This window comes from Mustelus asterias, chromosome 11, assembly GCF_964213995.1.
Source record: "Mustelus asterias chromosome 11, sMusAst1.hap1.1, whole genome shotgun sequence".
Lineage (NCBI taxonomy): Eukaryota > Metazoa > Chordata > Chondrichthyes > Carcharhiniformes > Triakidae > Mustelus > Mustelus asterias.
The window spans coordinates 55,721,851-55,740,417 of NC_135811.1; the positions used below are offsets into that span (position 1 = coordinate 55,721,851).

Consider the following 18,567-nt stretch of genomic DNA (forward strand, 5'->3'; position numbering starts at 1 on the left):
TACTTCCGCCTATAAAAAGATCACTCTATTTCACACTGTAGCACACATCTATTTAAGGAACAAATCCATGAGCTACAATCAAGGTTATAAACTGTGGGATAAATGCCAAGGCAGCAGCGTTGCTGAGATACTTAATGCAGAATACAATGTGGTAATAACAAATGTTCCAGTGCCTTTCAGATTTGGCTATGACTTCCACCTTAATCACTGTTCTGTCCCCTTTCCCAGTCCTTTACCTTGATGGGTTGGGGTGCAGGGGCAAAATCAAACAATTATTTTACTTTTAAAATTCCTTCCATTTCCTCCACAGTATAGGCAGCGTATTTTACTGTTGACTGCATGCATGTCATGATTTAAAATATCAAACTGGTTTGAAATGTAGCATCATTTGTTTGCCTTCTTCAATCACAAAAAGTTGGTTTGCAGGTGCAACAGGTAATTAAGAAGGCAAATGTTGTCCTTCATTGCCAGAGGGATGGAGTTTAAAAACAGCGAGGTTATGTTGCAGCTGTATAAGGTGCTGGTGAGGCCACATCTGGAGTATTGTGTACAGTTTTGGTCTCTTTACTTGAGAAAGGATATACTGGCACTGGAGGGGGTGCAGAGGAGATTCACTAGGTTGATTCCGGAGTTGAGAAGGCTGGCTTATGAGGAGAGACTGAGTAGACTGGGGCTATACTCATTGGAATTCAGAAGGATGAGGGAAGATCTTATAGAAACATATAAGATTATGAAGGGAATAGATAAGATAGAAGCAGGGAAGTTGTTTCCACTGGCAGGTGAAACTAGAATTAGGGGGCATGGCCTCAAAATAAGGGGGAGCAGATTTAGGGCTGAGTTGAAGAGGAACTTCTTCACACAAAGGGTTGTGAATCTGTGGAATTCCCTGCCCAGTGAAGCAGTTGAGGCTACCTCATTGAATGTTTTTAAGGCAAGGATAGATAAATTTTTGAACAGTAAAGGAATTAAGGGTTATGGTGAGCGGGCAGGTAAGTGGAGCTGAGTCCACGAAAAGATTAGCCATGATCTTATTGAATGGCGGAGCAGGCTCGAGGGGCCAGATGGCCTACTCCTGCTCCTAGTTCTTATGTTCATGTTCAACCAGAGATTCAAACCCCATATTCATTAGACCATAATAAATAGGATCAGGAGAATGGAGACCTACTAAGCTTGCTGCGTCATCCGATATGATCATGGCTCATCTGATTGTGGCCCTAACTCTACCTTCCTGCCTGTCCCCCATAACTAGCGAATCCCTTGTCAATCAGCAAACTGTCCAATTGAATATAGTCAATGACCCAGCCTCTACAGCGGAGAACTCCACAGACTAACAACCCTCTGAGAGAAGAAATTCCTCCTCATCTCTGCTCTAAATGGAAGACCTGTTATTGTTAAACTGTTCCCCCTAGTTCTAGATTCCCCCACGAGGGGAACCATCCTCTCCTTACCTATCCTGTCCAGCTGTCTCGGAATCTAACATGCTTCAACAAGATCAACTCTCATTCTCCTAAACACCACTGACTGCAGGCCCAACCTGTTCAATCTTTCCTGATAAGACAACCCATTTGTCACAGGAATTAGCCTAAACAAACTTTCTCTGAGCTGATTCCAATGCAAGTTTAGCCCTCCTTAAATACGGTAACCAAAATTGTACATCAGGGAGATGTGCGGAGCAAGTTTTCTCACGCAGACAGTGGTGGGTGCCTGGAACGCACTGCCAGAGAGGTGGTGGTAGCAGGCACATTAGCAACATTTAAGAGGCATTTGGATGGGTACGTACATGGGTTTTGAATGGACCTACTGAAGCGCTATCAGTTAGGCAAAAGACTACATGTGTGCCAATACAACTGTAGGCTTTTATTCATTACAGAACTAGGAGCACATCCCAACAGATAACCGACCCGAACTGGACAAGGGGGAGGAAACAGCCACCTTTATACTAGGTGACAAGGGGAGGAGCCGGCAAGGGATGTGTCCAGGCATGACAAACACAACAACGGTGGTCCAGACAGGACAAAGGCGCAACTGCAGTCCACCACACCTACCTCGCATTAAGTTGATCTTTCTCTACACCCTAGCTATGACTGTAACACTACATTCTATACTCTCTCCTTTCCTTCCCTATGTATGGGATGCTTTGTACAGCACGCAAGAAACAATACTTTTCACTGCATACTAATATATGTGACAATAATAAAATCAAAAACCAAATCAAATCAAAACATGAAAAGGGAGCGAATAGAGGGAAACAGACTGAGGAAGGGCAGAAGGTTTTGTTTCAGTTTAGTTAGGGCATTGTGATTGGCACAGGCTTGGAGGGCTGAAGGGCCTGCTCCTGCGCTGTACTTTTCTTTGCACTCCAGCTATGGTCTCACCAACACCCAGCCAATACCTTTATTTTGGATCACACTCACTGCTGCCAGTGTTGCTCCATCCTCCAGTCACAGACTGCAGGAAAGGAACAGCCTGTGATTAGAGATTCTTTCAGTATTTGCCACACCACTTAGCCGCATTTTAAAAACTGCCTCCAGGGACCACTCTGGGGGGGGAAATGTGGGCCACATCCTGCCCATAGGCCGGAATCAAGTCTTTTCACTTTTCTTTTCCTTTATATATACTTGTAGGAGCTTTTATTGTCTGTTTTATATTTTTTGTTAGTTTTCTTTCAATCTAATTTCTCTCTATTTTTATTTGTTGCTGGTTTCTAAAGTTTCCTCAATCTTCTGCCCTAACACTAGTCTTTGTAGCATTGGAGGTATTATCTTTCAACTGATTTCCTTACTTAGTATGGTTGGTGTATCCTTCCCATAAAGTCATTCATTCCCAACGGAATATATCTTTGTTCAGAGCTCTGAAATATTTCCTTAAATGCCTGCCACTGTTTTTCTACTCTCTTAACTTTTAACCTGTTTTCCCATTCCACTTTTGTCAACTTTGCCATTCACCGGATCGGGGTGCGGTTGGCAAGGCTGGTTTTTAAAGTTTAAAGTTTATTTATTAGTGTCACAAAAGTAGGCTTACATTAATGCTGCAATGAAGTTACTGTGAAAATCCCCTAGTCGCCACATTCTGGCACCTGTTTGGGTACACTGAGGGAGGATTGAGCACGGCCAATGCACTGAACCAGCACGTCTTTCACCTTATTTGTGCCCCTCATGATTTTATAAACCTTTATAAGGTCACCCCTCATCCTCCTGCTCTTCAGGGAAACCAGCGAACAACTGTGCCGCCCATAAAGGTGCTTTCCAAATGCAAGAAGATTTTTATTTCCTGATGCCCACTTTACAGTTTAAGCTTTTTACTCATACATTTATGTCTGGTGCCAATCCCAAAGGAAAAATAAACCCATGATTAGACTATTTATACAATATCACCGAAACAGGAAAACGTTTCACGGTATTTCCAAGGAGGATATGGAGTCGTGGGAGGAATGAATAATGAAGAAGAAAATTCCCTGAGTTAGGCCGAGGCAGCTGAAGGTTGGATTTTGATAGGCAACAGTATTATCAAGGGTTACAGGGACAAAGGGAATAGAAAATAGAGGTTAACCATAATTTACTTGAGTGGTGGAACAGGCTCAAAGGCCTACTCATGTCCCGAAAGATTGGCTGTCATTGGTGGAGGAAAGGGACAGAGGCATGTACAAGAGAAATGGAGAGTTTGGAAGGTTCTGGGATTGGAGAAGGGTACAGAGGTAAGGAGGGGCAAGGCATGGAGGGATTTTAACACAAGGAAAAGAACTTTAAATATACTGAACTGGGGAGCAGAGGAGCCAATATAGATCAGTAAGAATAGATAATGGATGTGTCATGCATGCAAAACTTTATAAGACGGTTATGTTTGAAACTGTCTCTTTTAGTTTAAGGTAAAACAGAATGTCTGGGAATGGGGATGATGAAAGCACACTGAACTCTGCCTGAAGACAGGCCATGGTAATGTGTTTGTCTCGGGGTAACTGGCTGAGGCTGGAACCATAGAAACCCAAATGCTGCTTTTCAGAGTTTGACACAAAAAGCGTGGTAGCTGACCTTTCTGCACACAGTCTCTGAGACTCAGAGAGAGGGAGAGAATCAGCTCCCTCCAAACAGAGGAAGAAACTGTTTTGTTAACCATGTAGCAGAATGCCAGGGAGAATGGATTCTCTGTGTGAAGAGAAGGGACATGCAGAGATTTAGGACCAAGGAGTCACCTTGTTACTGGAAGCCAGTCGGATAAAATTCAGACAACTGAATGAAGGGACTTTCAAAGGATACTGAAGACTGACCCTGGTGTAACAGGGAGAACAGACAGTGCTGCAACGTTGGGAGATAATTGAGACTTAAATCTACAAGGAAGGCTACATATCCGCTGAGAGTCTGACGTAAAATATAAATGTGATATAAACCATTTTCAGTTGCGTTAATCATTTAATTAGCAGGTACTTTTTCTGTCGTTTGGTGTATTAGTTGCCTATTAAGTAATGTTTAGTCTGTGGTGATTTTACTTTGTCTATTACAGTACAAGTCTTAAAATGTGAAATCCTGTCCTGTGATTCTTTGTGTCAGTTGTGGGTAAATTCACATCTCTTTTTAAAAGTTATTGGTCTCTATGGGGATCATAACATAAGTAGGACTTGAATAGAATACAGGCAGCACGGTTTTGGAGCAGCTAAGGTGTAGAGACAATGGTGGATTGAAGATCAGCCAGGACAACACTAGAGGAATCAAGCACCAGGGACAAGGGCACAAATAACAATCAAGTATATGACATAGTTTGACTGATTCTCCCAAAAGATAACAACAGAACTGGCACAATCTCACAGAATCATAGACCATAGAATCCTTCCAGTGCAGAAGGAAGCCATTCAGCCCATCGAGCCTGCACTGATAATAATCCCACCCAAGTCCTATCCCCATAACCCCACACATTCACCCTGCTAATCCCCCTGACACTAAGGGGCAATTTAGCATGGCCAATCCACCTAACCCGCACATCTTTGGCGTGTGGGAGGACTGTTGGACTTTAACCTGGTGTTGTGAGACTTCTTAGTGTGGGAGGAAACCAGAGGACCCAGGGGAAACCCACGCAGACAGAGGGAGTACGTGCAAACATGGAGAACTTAGGTGCTAAATTGCCCCCAAGTGTCGGGGGACTAGCGAAGGTAAATGCACGGGGTTATGGGGAGAGGGCCTTGGAGCGATTGTGGTTGGTGAGTCTCAATGGACCAACTGGCCTCCTTCTGCACTGTAGGATTCTATGGCTCCACACAGACAGATTGTAGTTTGCTAAAGCTGCTTCAGTGTGTGCTTTATGGCAGTGATTTCCTTATATTCTAAACTACACTTCCTGACCATATCTCACATTAAGGTAAAACATCCATCTGTATGGCTGTAAAATGTGAAATTGCACCTTTGAGGGCATGTGACTCACTACTGTCCTGACTGCCCACCACAAGCACCTGTGTCTAAAAGCTGCTATAACTCAACTGTAGCTTGTTTTTTTTAATTTCTGTAGCCTTCTTCATATAGATAGAATCTTGCTGAGCGATTCACAGGGAAAAAGGTCAAGTCCAAACAGGAAGTGTAAAAGGGAAATCTTTATTTAAAAAAGATTATTCCTCAGGATGCGAGCGTCACTGGGCAACTTTCATCGTCTATCCCTAGTTGCCCTGTGCTTGATAAAATTGAGTGACCTGCTTGGTCATTTCAAAGTTGACTACTTTGGAGCGGGACTGGAGATTTTTTTACTCCATCCTTAAAGTTTCAGTCAATGCTTAGAGTGGGCCAGGCAAACCCAAATCTATTCCTTGCTTTCTCCAAAACCAAATTCAAATTCCAACTGAATCCAATTCAAGGTCCCCACAAGAGAGACAAACACGATCCAAGCTGACAAGATAAGGCACTGCACCCCCATCTTGGGCTTGATCCGATGCTTGATCTTAGCTAAAAGGCTGAGGAGTGATTGAGGCTGGAGTCACATATCCACCAGGTAACAGCAGGTTTTCCTAAAGGATCTTTGTGAAGCACTTGGGTTTTTACGAAATTCCAACAGCTTCACAGTCACTTTTAATGGCATCAAAAGTTTGTTCCTTGATTTTTAAACTGAAATCAAATCTTTAAAATGTAATGGTGAGAAATGGCCAGAATTTTACCGGCGCGCCTGCCCCAGAATCGGGGCGGGCGAGTCTCACAGAACGGCATTCTCTGTTGGCCTTGGGCAGGCAAGGTGGTAAAATTTTGGCAAATTAGTCTTGGCCTCTGGATTACTATTGCTGTAACATAACCATGATCCTATCGCAGAGCTAATTTGTATCAGAGGAGCCTTCTGAAAGTAGGAGGAAAAGTTGCAGGCTGAGAGATTTATTTCAGGATATTCCACAATCTCAATCCTCCTAAACCCAGATCCTACCTACCCTGGTTCAATGCTGACCAGCTCTCCCTTTCTTCAGATATCATTACTGTCTCTTTAAAACTGCCCCCTCTTCGCCAGCACTCAATCTTTCTTTTTCTCTATTACAGTGCCGACTCCGACCTCTGCATCCACGCTACCATCCTGGAAAGCATCATCCCTTTGCTACTCTCTGCCCATTTCTTTTACCACTCTCTAAACAGATTTCTCCCCTTTGCTCTCTATGCCATCTTGAGAGCCCTGGGTCAAAGTTACCAATAATCATCTCGGGCAACCTGGCACATCAACCTCTATACCACATGTCATAGGTCTGACTACTCCATCTTTGTCCTTCACTCACAGTTCACATTCCCCCTTCTCCCCAAGCACCCGTGAAACCTCTTGCTGTGTATAGATATTGAGCGCCATCTTACTGGCTGCTCACGCCACATCCCCACTGCAGCGAGCTCAGAGAATTTGACGCCCAGCCAAACCTCCATTTACTGCAGCGGGATTGGAAAATTCCACCGGCAGGAATGGCCGTAACATTCCGTTCAGCGTTTCTGTTCTGAAACTAGGTCAATTTGGCAAAATCACAGTCATGGAAAGATTGCTGCTAATTCGGGACATTAAATCGTTCACGTTAACCGCTGAATCTGCAAAACTGGGAGTACGCCATAGTCCTGCATTTATATAGTGCCTCTCACAACCTCAAGACATCCCACCCCATTTCTAAGCCGGCGCAGCAGTTTTGAAGTGTAGCAATTTAAAAAGCATTGGTCGCTAGTTTGCACACCACAAGTTGCCACAAACAGTAACCATCAGGTAATCTGTCCTGAGATGTTGGTTGAGTGATGGGTGTTGGCAGGACATTGGGAAGCCCGCCCTTCTTTCCTTCAAATAGCATCACGGGATGTTTTACGTAGACAAGAGGGCAAACAGGGCTTCAGTTTAACTTGTATAAGATGTGCAGGTTAGGTTGATTGGCCATGCTAGGTTAACCATTCGTGTCAGGGGGACTAGCAGGATAAATACATGGGCTTACAGGGATTGGGCCTGGGTGGGATTGTGGTCGGTACAGACTCGATGGGCCAAATGGCCTCGTTCTGCACTATAGGGATTCTATGATTCTTCTCAACTGAAAGACAGCATCTCCTGACTCTGCAGCTCTTCACTGGTTCTGTACTGCATTGTTAGTCTCGGTTTTGTGTTCAAGTCTCAGGAGTGGGACAGAAACCCACATCCTTCTGACTCAGGGTAAGGGAGCACCATCGAATCCAGGGTGAGACATGTAAGATTTCCACTTGAAGCACTGGGAACAGGTTATATATAATGACGCATGGATAGTATTACCGGGGTAAGGCTTTTCTTTCTTTGATGGTCCCATTAAGCCTAAGAATATCACAGTCGGGTGACCTTTAATAATCAAGTGCTAAGAGATCCGATCTGTGAATTACATTCCCTCTGGTCAGTTTAATCTTCTTTGAACTTTGTATTTTCTACATGTGCCTGTGCCATTCAGAAACTGGTCCGATAAGCAGCTTTCTGACTGTAACGCTGTACGCACCAGAGCACGTGGGACTTCCACGATAAACCAAAATGGTTGCATAAAGCTCAAAATGAAGTGGATGCACCAACCTGGTTACAGATGTTGATGTCGACTCCTGCTTTGACATAGTCGAGGGCTTTTTCCAAGTTGCCGGCTCGTGCAGCTCGTAAGTAGCTTGCGTTAGTGTCAGTCTAATAAGAAAGAGGGGAGAAAAACAGCAGAGGTTAATGGGGAAAATTGACTGCAGTCCTATTGTTGAGGACTTCCTGTAACACATAAACAACTTTTAACAGAAGAGGTTCCCACTGACTGTGTATTCTCCCTCTATTCTATCCCCTGTGAACTCAGCAGAACTTGTAGAATATAACTGGGGCCAAAGACAATATTATTGCACGATGGTGCAGGATCTTGGTGCCTGCATTGTGATTGACACTTGTGACCGTTTGCATTGCAGATAGAGAAGATCATCAAGACCAAAGACAAAAACAAACTATTCTGGAAACAGTCAGCCAGTCACCACACCAAAAGGAAAACTGTGGACAGTTGAGGCACATCCTTTCATCAGAACTGGGAGAGATTATAAATGAATAACGGTGGCATAGTGGCTCGCACTGCTGCCTCACAGCGCCAGGGACCTGGATTCAATTCCGGCCTCAGGTTACTGTCTGTGTGGAGTTTGCACGTTCTCTCCATGTCTGCGTGGGTTTCCTCCGGGTGCTCCAGTTTCCTCCCACACTCCAAAGATGTGCAGGTTAGGTGGATTGGCCATGCTAAATTGCCCTTAGTGTCCAAAGGTTAGGAGGATTAGCCATGGTAAATGGGTTATGAGATAAGGTGAAGGACAGGGCCTGGGTGGGATGCTCTTTCAGAGGGTTGGTGCAGACACGATGGGCCGAAAGGCCTCTTTCTGCACTGTAAGGGCTCTGTGGTTCTAACTTCGCAGAGCCAGGGAAAGGAGGAATACATGTACTGCCCCAGGCCAGATATCAAATAGGTCAATCCATCAGCTTACTCGGAGTGTTTCCCAAGTCGATACCGATAGCTCTTCACAAACGTTCGAGTACTTTATTATTTCACTCCCTCAGTTCCAATCTACATTGTTTGAGGCTCTTTTGTCAATAAAGGAAGTGTCAGGAGAAGCATTTCAGGATGTCAGAGTAAAGCAGCATATTAGAACGATCAATTCCAATTTCGGATTGGCTGATGCAGCAATTGCAGTTAGTTACAGGAAGCCTTCTAGAGTTTTCTCTCCAGCAATGTGAGACAGACTGCAGCTTCCAACAAGTATATTTTTTCTACTAAACACACGGGTCTTGCAGAAAAGCTCATTCCCTCTTGCATAATAGCGGATGTATGAATCAACCCCATTAACTTAGTCATCTCAAAGCCCACAGAGCTTACTGCTGTCACATGCTGCATTGAACTCAAAACCAGAAAGTGCTTTCAGTCATTTTATTCGACAAAAAAAAAATACAGCGCATTTTGCAAAATGTTGTTCTTCAGATACACTCTTGCCCCCTGAAATTATGCTGGGATCAAATAATGAAGGTGGCTGCGAGGATCCCAGCGAGGACAGCAAGGTGGCACAGTGGTTAGCACTGCTACCTCTCAGCGCCATGGGACCCAGGTTCGATTCCAGCCTTGGGTCACTGTCTGTGCAGAGTCTGCACATTCTCCCCGTGTCTGCATGGGTTTCCTCCAGGTGCTCCGGTTCCTTCCCATAGACCAAAGATGTGCAGGTTAAGTGGATTGGCCATGCTAAATTATCTCTTAGCGTCAGGGGGACTAGCAGGGTAAATATGTGGGGTTACAGGGGATAGGACCTGGGTGGGATTGTTGTTAGTGCAAGCTCGATGGGCCGAATGGCCTCCTTCTGCACTGTAGGGATTCTATGATTCTATCACAATCCCAGAGAAATCTTATAAAGTTAAAATATCATTCTGAGCATCACCACCCAAGAGCCAGACTTCTCTGGAGTTATCTGCTGAAACTACCAATCAAATGACTCAAAGTAGGAAAGAACTCAAACGAGGAATTAGAAGGGCAAAAAGGGGTCACGAAATGTCCTTGGCAGACAGGATTAAGGAGAATCCCAAGGCATTTTATTGATACGTTAGGAACAAAAGGGTTGTCAGGGAAAAAATCGGATCTCTCAGGGACAAAAGTGGGGAATTATGCTTGGAGCCCAAAGAAGTAGGTCCTAAATGAATACTTTGCGTCGGTATTCACAAAGGAGAGGGATGTGTTGACTGGGAGTGTCTCGGAGGGGAGTGTTGACCCGTTAGAGAAAATCTCCATTACAAGGGAGGAAGTGTTAGGTTTTTTAGGGAATATAAAGACTGACAAATCCCCAGGGCCTGATGGAATCTATCCAAGGCTGCTCAGGGAGACGAGAGATGAAATCGCTGGGCCTCTGACGCAAATCTTTGTCTCGTCACTGGACACAGGTGAGGTTCCAGAGGATTGGAGGATAGCTAATGTGGTCCCGTTATTTAAGAAGGGTAAGAAGGATAACCCGGGAAATTATAGGCCGGCGAGCTTGAAGTTCGTGGTAGGGAAGTTGTTGGAGAGGATTCTTAGACATAGGATGTATGCGCATTTAGAAAGGAATAAACTCATTAACGATAGTCAGCATGGTTTTGTGAGAGGGAGGTCATGCTTCACTAACCTGGTGGAGTTTTTTGAAGAAGTGACTAGAATGGTTGATGAGGGAAGAGCCGTGGATGTCGTCTATATGGACTTTAGTAAAGCGTTTGACAAAGTCCCTCATGGTAGGTTGGTGCAAAAGGTTGGATCTCATGGGATAAAGGGGGAGGTGGCTGGATGGGTGGAGAACTGGCTTGATCACAGAAGACAGAAGGTGGTAGTGGAAAGGTCTTTTTCCGGCTGGATGCCTGTGACTAGTGGTGTTCCGCAGGGCTCTGTATTGGGACCTCTGCTGTTTGTGATTTATATAAACCATCTGGAAGAAGGTGTAACTAGGGTGATCAGTAAGTTTGCGGACGACACGAAAATGGCTGGACTTGCAGATAGTGAGGAACATTGTCAGAGGCTACAGAAGGATATAGATAGGCTGGAAATCTGGGCAAAGAAATGGCAGATGGAGTTCAATCCAGATAAATGCAAAGTGATGCATTTTGGTAGAACTAACGTAGGGGGGAGCTATACGATAAATGGCAGAACCATAAAGGGTGCAGATACGCAAAGGGACCTGGGTGTGCAAGTGCACAGATCCTTGAAGCTGACGTCACAGGTGGAGAAGGTAGTGAAGAAGGCATATGGCATGCTTGCCTTTATAGGACGGGGCATAGAGTATAAAAGTTGGGGTCTGATGTTGCGGTTGCATAGAACGTTGGTTCGGCCGCAATTGGAATACTGCGCCCAGTTATGGTCGCCACACTACCAGAAGGACGTGGAGGCTTTAGAGAGAGTGCAGAGGAGGTTTACCAGGATGTTGCCTGGTATGGAAGGGCTTAGTTATGAGGAGAGATTGGGTAAACTGGGGTTGTTCTCACTGGAAAGACGGAGGATGAGGGGTGACCTAATAGAGGTGTATAAAATTATGAAAGGCATAGATAGGGTGAACGGTAGGAAACTTTTTACCAGATCGGTGGTGACGTTCACAAGGGGTCATAGGTTCAAGGTGAGGGGGGGTGAGGTTTAACACGGATATCAGAAGGACGTATTTTACACAGAGGGTGGTGGGGGCCTGGAATGCGCTGCCGGGCAAGGTGGTGGAGGCGGACACACTGGGAACGTTTAAGACTTATCTAGATAGCCACATGAACGGAGTGGGAATGGAGGGATACAAAAGAATGGTCGAGTTTGGATCAGGGAGCGACGCGGGCTTGGAGGGCCGAAGGGCCTGTTCCTGTGCTGTATTGTTCTTTGTTCCATTAACTTTGAACTTTATTGGCTTGAAGCATAGATATATATATAAAGCACATTGGGTAGGTTGTGTATAGGCTCTTGTACCTTTCATTATATTGTGTGGTGCTACCACCATGCTAAATGGGATAGATTTTGAACAGATCGAGCAACTCAAGACTGGGCATTCATGACTTACTGAGAGCCATCAGCAGCAGCAGCACAACCTGTAACCTCACGGCCCGGCATATCCCCCACTCTACCAATACCACCAAGCCAGGGGGTCAACCCTGGTTCAATGAAGAGTGCAGGAGGGCATGCCAGGAACAACACCAGACATCCCTAAAAATGACATGGCAACCTGGTGACAACACAGGACTATTTGCCTGCCAAACAGTGGAGGCAGCATGCAATAGACAGAGCTAAGCGATCCCACAACCAACGGATCAGGTCTAAGCTCTGCAGTCCTGCCACATCCAGAGAATGTTAGTGGACAATTAAACAGCTCACTGGAGGAGGAGGCTCCACAAATATCCCCATCCTCAATGATGGAGGAGCCAGCACATCAGCGCAAAAGTGTCAAAGCATTTGCAGCAATCTTCAGCCAGAGGGGCTAAATGGATGATCCATCTCGGTCTCCTCCAGTGGTCCCCAGCATCACAAATGTCATGCTTCAGCCAATTCAATTCATTCCACGTTATATCAAGAAATAGCTGACATACTGAAAACTGCAAAGGCTATGGGCCCTGACAATACTCCAGCAATTGTACACAGGAGGATAGGAATAAGAGCAGACCAAGTGCCCCCTTGAGCCTGCTCCACTCAATTTAAATTCCACCAGCAGCCTTGGTGGGATTTGAATCTGTGTTCCAAGAGCAATATCCTGGGTCTCTGGATTACTAGTCCAGTGACCTTACTATGCCACCACTCCCTGTACTGAAGACTTGTGCTCCAGAACTAGCCACTCCCCTAGCCAAGCTGTTCCAGTACAACTACAACACTGGCATCTACCCAGCAATGTGGATAATTGCCCAGATATGCCCTTTTTACAAAAAGCAGGACAAATCAAACCCGGCCAATTACCGCACCGTAAGTCTACTCTCGATCATCAGTAAAGTGATGGAAGGGGTCATCGACAGTGCTATCAAGCAGCACCTGCTCAGCAATAACCTGCTCAGTGACGCCCAGTTTGGGTTTCGCCAGGTTCACTCAGCTCCTGACCTCATTACAGCCTTGGTTCAAACACGGACAAAAGAGCTGAATTCCAGAAGTGAGGTGAGAGTGACTGCCCTTGACTGAGTGTGGCATCAAGGAGCCCTAGCAAACCTGGAATCAATGGGCATCAGGGGACAAACTCTCCACTGGTTGGAGTCAATCCTGGCACACAGGAAGATGGTCGTGGTGGTTGGAGGTCAATCATCTCAGCTCCAGGACATCACTGCAGGAGTTCCTCAGGGTAGTGTCCTTAGGCCCAACCATCTTCAAATGCTTCATCTTCCTTCCATCTCAAGGTCAGATGTGGGGATGTTCACTGATGATTGCACAATGTTCAAGACCACTGATGATTCCTCGGATACTGAAACAGTCCGTGTCAAAATCAGCAAGCCCTGGGAAATATCCAGACTTGGGCTGATTAGTAGCAAGTAACATTCGTTCCATAGATGTGCCAGGCAATGACCATCTCCAACGAGAAAGAATCTAACCATCTACCCAAGACATTCAGTGCCAGTACATCCTTTCTCAAGTAAGAACACCAAAACACCACAGTACCCCAGGTGTGGCCTCATCAGCACCTTATACAGCTGCAATATAACCTCGCTGTTTTTAAACTCCATCCCTCTAGCAATGAAGGACAAAATTCCATTTGCCTTCTTAATTACCTGCTGCACCTGCAAACCAACATTTTGCAATTCATGCACAAGGACACCCAGGTCCCTCTGCACAGCAGCATGCTGCAATTTTTTACCATTTAAATAGTAGTCCATTTTGCTGTTATTCCTGCCAAAATGGGTGACCGCACATTTACCAACATTGTACTCCATCTGCCAGACCCTCGCCCACTCACTTAGACTATCCATATCCCTCTGCAGATTTTCAGTGTCCTCTGCACATTTTGCTCTACCACCCATCTTAGTGTCATCTGTGAACTACACTTGGTCCCCAACTCCAAATCAACTCTGTAAATTGTAAACAATTGCGGTCCCAACACTGATCCCTGAGGCACACCACTAGTCACTGATCGCCAACCAGATAAACACCCATTTACCCCCACTCATTGCATTCTGTTAGTTGACCAATCCTCTATTCATGCTAATACATTACCCGTAACACCGTGCACCTTTATCTTATGCAGCAGCCTTTTGTGCGGAACCTTGTCAAATGCCTTCTGGAAATCCAGATACACCACATCCACCAGTTCCCCGTTGTCCACTGCATTTGTAATGTCCTCACAGAATTCCAGTTAAACATGACCTGCCCTTCATGAATCCATGCTGCATCTTTCCAATGGGACAATTTCTATCCAGATATCTCACTATTTCTTCCTTGATATATTCAAGCATTTTCCGCACTACAGAAGTTAAGCTAACTGACCTATAGTTACCTGCCTTTTTTCTACCTCCTTTTTTTAAACAATGGCGTCACATTTGCTGTTTTCCAATCTGCGGGAACCACCAGAGAGTCCAGTGAATTTGGTAAATTACCACCAGCTGTTTGATAAATTTCCATTTGCTATTTCCCCCGCCATGTCTTTTAGTACCTTGGAATGCATTCCATCAGGCCAGGAGACTTGTCTACCTTTAACCCCATTAGCTTACCTAATACTGCTTCTTTAGTGATAATGATAGTCTCTAGGTCCTCATCTGACATAGCCTTCCTGTCATCAATTTTTGGCATGTCATTTGTGCCTTCCACTGAAGATCAACACAAAATATCTGTTCAATGCCTCAGCCATTTCCTTGTTTCCCATTATTAAATCCCCCTTCTTGTCCTCTAAAGGACCAATGTTTACCTTAGCCACTCTTTTTCATTTTATATATTTATAGAAACTTTTGCCATTAGTTTTTATATTCTGAGCTATTATTATTATTACTCTCATAATCCAATTAAATATTGTGGCTACAAGAGCACAGTAAGAAGTCTCACAACACCAGGTTAAAGTCCAACAGGTTTATTTGGCAGCACTAGCTTTCGGAGCCTCAGGCTCCTTCATCAGGTTTCCACATTATGGCTACAAGAGCAGTCAGAGGCTGCGAATTCTATGGCAAGTAACTCACCTCCTGAATCCCCAAAGCCTGTCCACAATCTACAAGGCACAAGTCAGGAGTGTGATGGAATACTCCCCACTTGCCTGGATGAGTGCAGCTCCAACAGCACTCAAGAAGCTTGACACCATCCAGGACAAAGCAGCCCACTTGAGTGGCATCCCATCCACTACCTTAAACATTCACTCTCTCCATCGTGTTAACAGTGTGTACCATCTACAAGATGCACTGCAGCAACTCACCAAGTCTCCATTGATAGCACCTTCCAAACAGGCAACCTGCACCACCTCAAAAACTAGAGCAGCACATGAATGGGAACACCACTGCAAGTTCTCCTCCAAGCCACTCACCTGACTTGGAAACTTATCACCGTTCCTTCACTGTCGCTGGGTCAAAATCCTGGAACTCCCTCCCTGACAACACTGTGGGTGTACCTACACCTCAGTCACTACAGCGGGTTCAAGATGGCAGCTCACCACCATCTTTTAAAGGGCGATTAGCGATGGGCAATAAATGCTGGCCTAGCCAGCGACACCCACATCCCATGAAAGAATACATTTTAAAAAGTTTTTACATTCGCCTGCAAGGACACACAGGGCTCAAGGTCTAACATCTCATCCAAAAGACATCCAACAGTGCAGCACTGCCTCAGTACTTCAGTGGATTGTCAACTGCTCAAATCTATAGTGGGACATGAACCTATCAGCCAGAGGTCAGATTGATAGCACTGAGCCAAAGCTGACAGCTTGATGCAGAGACAAACACGGTATGCTAAGAGTATTAGCAATGGATGTAATGCAGGAATCCAGTTTGCGATCAGGGAAGACACATTCTAATTGTAACAGTAACTTTCACTGCTTGATGCTGATACTCGGAGCAAAAAGTGGAAAATCTTTCCTTATTCACATGAAGATACTTGTGTAAATCACCAGGGTGCATTTTGACATAGATACTGCTGTTTACCAAATAACTGAGACCAAGGAATTACTTATACAAAACCAGTGCCCTGTTGGAGCTAACCTCTCATAGTCCAATGAATACAATGGCACCACTAGCTCCAATTGCGAATTGCGATGGCCCAGAGAATAGGGCATCGATGAAAAGAACGGGTATTGCACCGGGTGCCAAACCTATGGTCTCAGCGATCGGAAACAGGCACTCCTTAGCCCAAAAAATGAAATGCCTCCCCCCGCCTCCACTGACCAGTGGAGCACCACCAACCAATCATTGCAGCACTTCATTCTGCAACAGAGATTTCCTTTTGTCCTGTCAGAAGCTGTAGGTGTGACCAGACCCCTTTGAAGTCCTCTAACAGAGATGAGGGCCGGGATACTCCTGGCCCACCTCGCTGGCCCCGACTGGGTTCCTGCTACCTATTCAAATTCACCAATCCAAACATAATTAGCAGGCTTGAAGCCCAATTCAAATCGCTCCCACTATTCACCTGTCTCCCCAGCAGGATCTTCAGTGGGTGACTTTTGGTAAAAGTCCTCGCTTGGCGTGTTGGACCCCGAGGGGTGAGGAAGCAAAACCAGCCCCTCAGCAATGAGAGGCATCCTCCCTCCCACACCACACTGGCATGAGGTTTATCCAACCCAAACCCCCACCTAGCCCTCCTTCCCCCTCAGAACCCCTACACACACCCCTTCCCCTCAGACCCTCCCCACTGTGGTTTGAAAAAGAGGAAGTTAAGCCACAGAATGTCAATTTAACTGAAAACATTTTAGTCAGAATCAAGAGGGTACTTGAAGTGCAGCAAACCGTGACGGGAAGTCAAAATAAACACAGCTGGCTGGAGGGTGATGGAAATCCATTGAGCTGGCTGCTGAATTTTTTTTTACCAGGTACTGCATGTTTAATTTGTCACAGATCAAAGGCTTCAATTGCAATGGAGAGGGTTTCAGCAATTCCAGCTTTCTAGGAAGCCTCAGAAACTTCAAATCAAAGTTGTGTACATACTTTGGGACTGGGTGCACAGCTGTACAAAATGGAACCCCAATCTCCCCAGGTGAAATTGACATCTCATCTTTGTTATGGGCCTTCAAAGGGGTCTGCTCACACCTAAAGCTTCTGACAGGGAGAAAGGGAAATCTCTGCTACAGAATGGAGTGCTATAATGATTGAAAAACCTGCCACGTGACCAACGGGGGTGGGGAGTCGGGGGTAGCATGTGTGTATGCAGATTAAAGTGACCTGGTCAGTTCAGTCCCACAGTTGACAGGCAGGAAAGCAGATATTGATCACAGGGCTGCCTGAAATCACTATGCCATGATGTTGAGGTCTGCCAGGGCTAAAGTCCAGCCACGACACCCCCACCCCGGCAGAGAATGGCGAGGTCAACTCCTTGTCCCCAGCCTGAGCCCACCCAACCCCCCAGGACCCTTGAGAGACCCTTCCTCTGCAGCCTGGCATCAGCAGAAGGGCAAATGTTCACTGGACTTATCTCCTCGAGTCCTCACAGGGCCCAAGGCGTGAGGCCAGGGTGTCAATGTCAACGTGCCAAGGGGCAGTGCACTGTTGGCACTGCCAAGGCACTTGACCTGAAGAGGGAAGGGGGCCCGAGTCAGGGATCCAAGGGGGAAGGGGACCCGATTGGGTTGTGTGCGGGTGGGAGGAGGGCAAGTCGGGTAAGCCTCATGATGCCTGCGTGGTGTGGGGAAGTTTACCCATTATTTGAGAGTGGGGGGGTGGGGGGGGAAGGGTGCCCCTCTTTGATGAGGGGTTGGTGGTGCTCCCCTGGTTAGTGAGGGGCAGGGGGAGCTGTTTCATTTTTTGGGGTGAGGGGTGACTGTCTCTGAGTGCTGAGACCAGGCCCCCTTTTAAAATGACTCTGAACAGCAAAGCTGGTTGGCGGGTTGCGCACAATGACCTCATTAACATTTTTCAGGTGGGTGAAACCTTCCGTCGTGAGCACATAATCCCAATTCACGGCCTATAAACCACTCTGATTAAGCTCGCTTATTTAACATGGCTGTATGTGTGTGTCTGACATTGAACCAAAATAGGTGGCCAGCAGGTAACTAAAGCTGATTGGCTGCACATATCACTCCTGTTCTATCACATGTACTTTGACTAGATATCTAACAGGTGTAATTAGAGCACAGTGAAAATGTCAGACACATAATTGGTGATATACAAGCTTCATAGGAAACATTTGCATTTATTAACAACACATTTATTTACATCACGTCACAGCAGTGTTGCTGTACCTTTGTGACAGGACTGCGCCGTGCATCATGAGGTACTTCCCTCCATATTGTAACAGGTCCTATTTTACACATTGTACTGGAAGTTGCAGGAGAGAATCTGTCATCCAAAGGAAGATTGGAACACGAGGAGGAGATTCAGTCCCTTGAGCTTTTGTTTTTGCCATTCAATTAATCATGGCTGATCGGTATGTGAACTCCATCTGCCCACCTCATGTCCCTATCCCATAGTAACCAAAGTAAAATTGATCAAGTTAAAATGATCAGTTGTCCTGTCTCCAAAAGCACTTTTTGGTGGGAAGGGGCGGGAATCATA

General features: G+C 45.7%; 1 protein-coding gene across 1 annotated transcript in view; it reads right to left on the minus strand.

Moving 5' to 3' along the window:
• Nucleotides 1-18,567, minus strand: part of ank3b (ankyrin 3b) — a 310,337-nt gene that overhangs the window by 137,760 nt on the left and 154,010 nt on the right. The window contains exon 2 of the mRNA XM_078222927.1: nt 8,005-8,106. Coding sequence (XP_078079053.1) covers nt 8,005-8,106 — 102 coding nt within the window. The remainder of the gene's footprint in view (nt 1-8,004; nt 8,107-18,567) is intronic.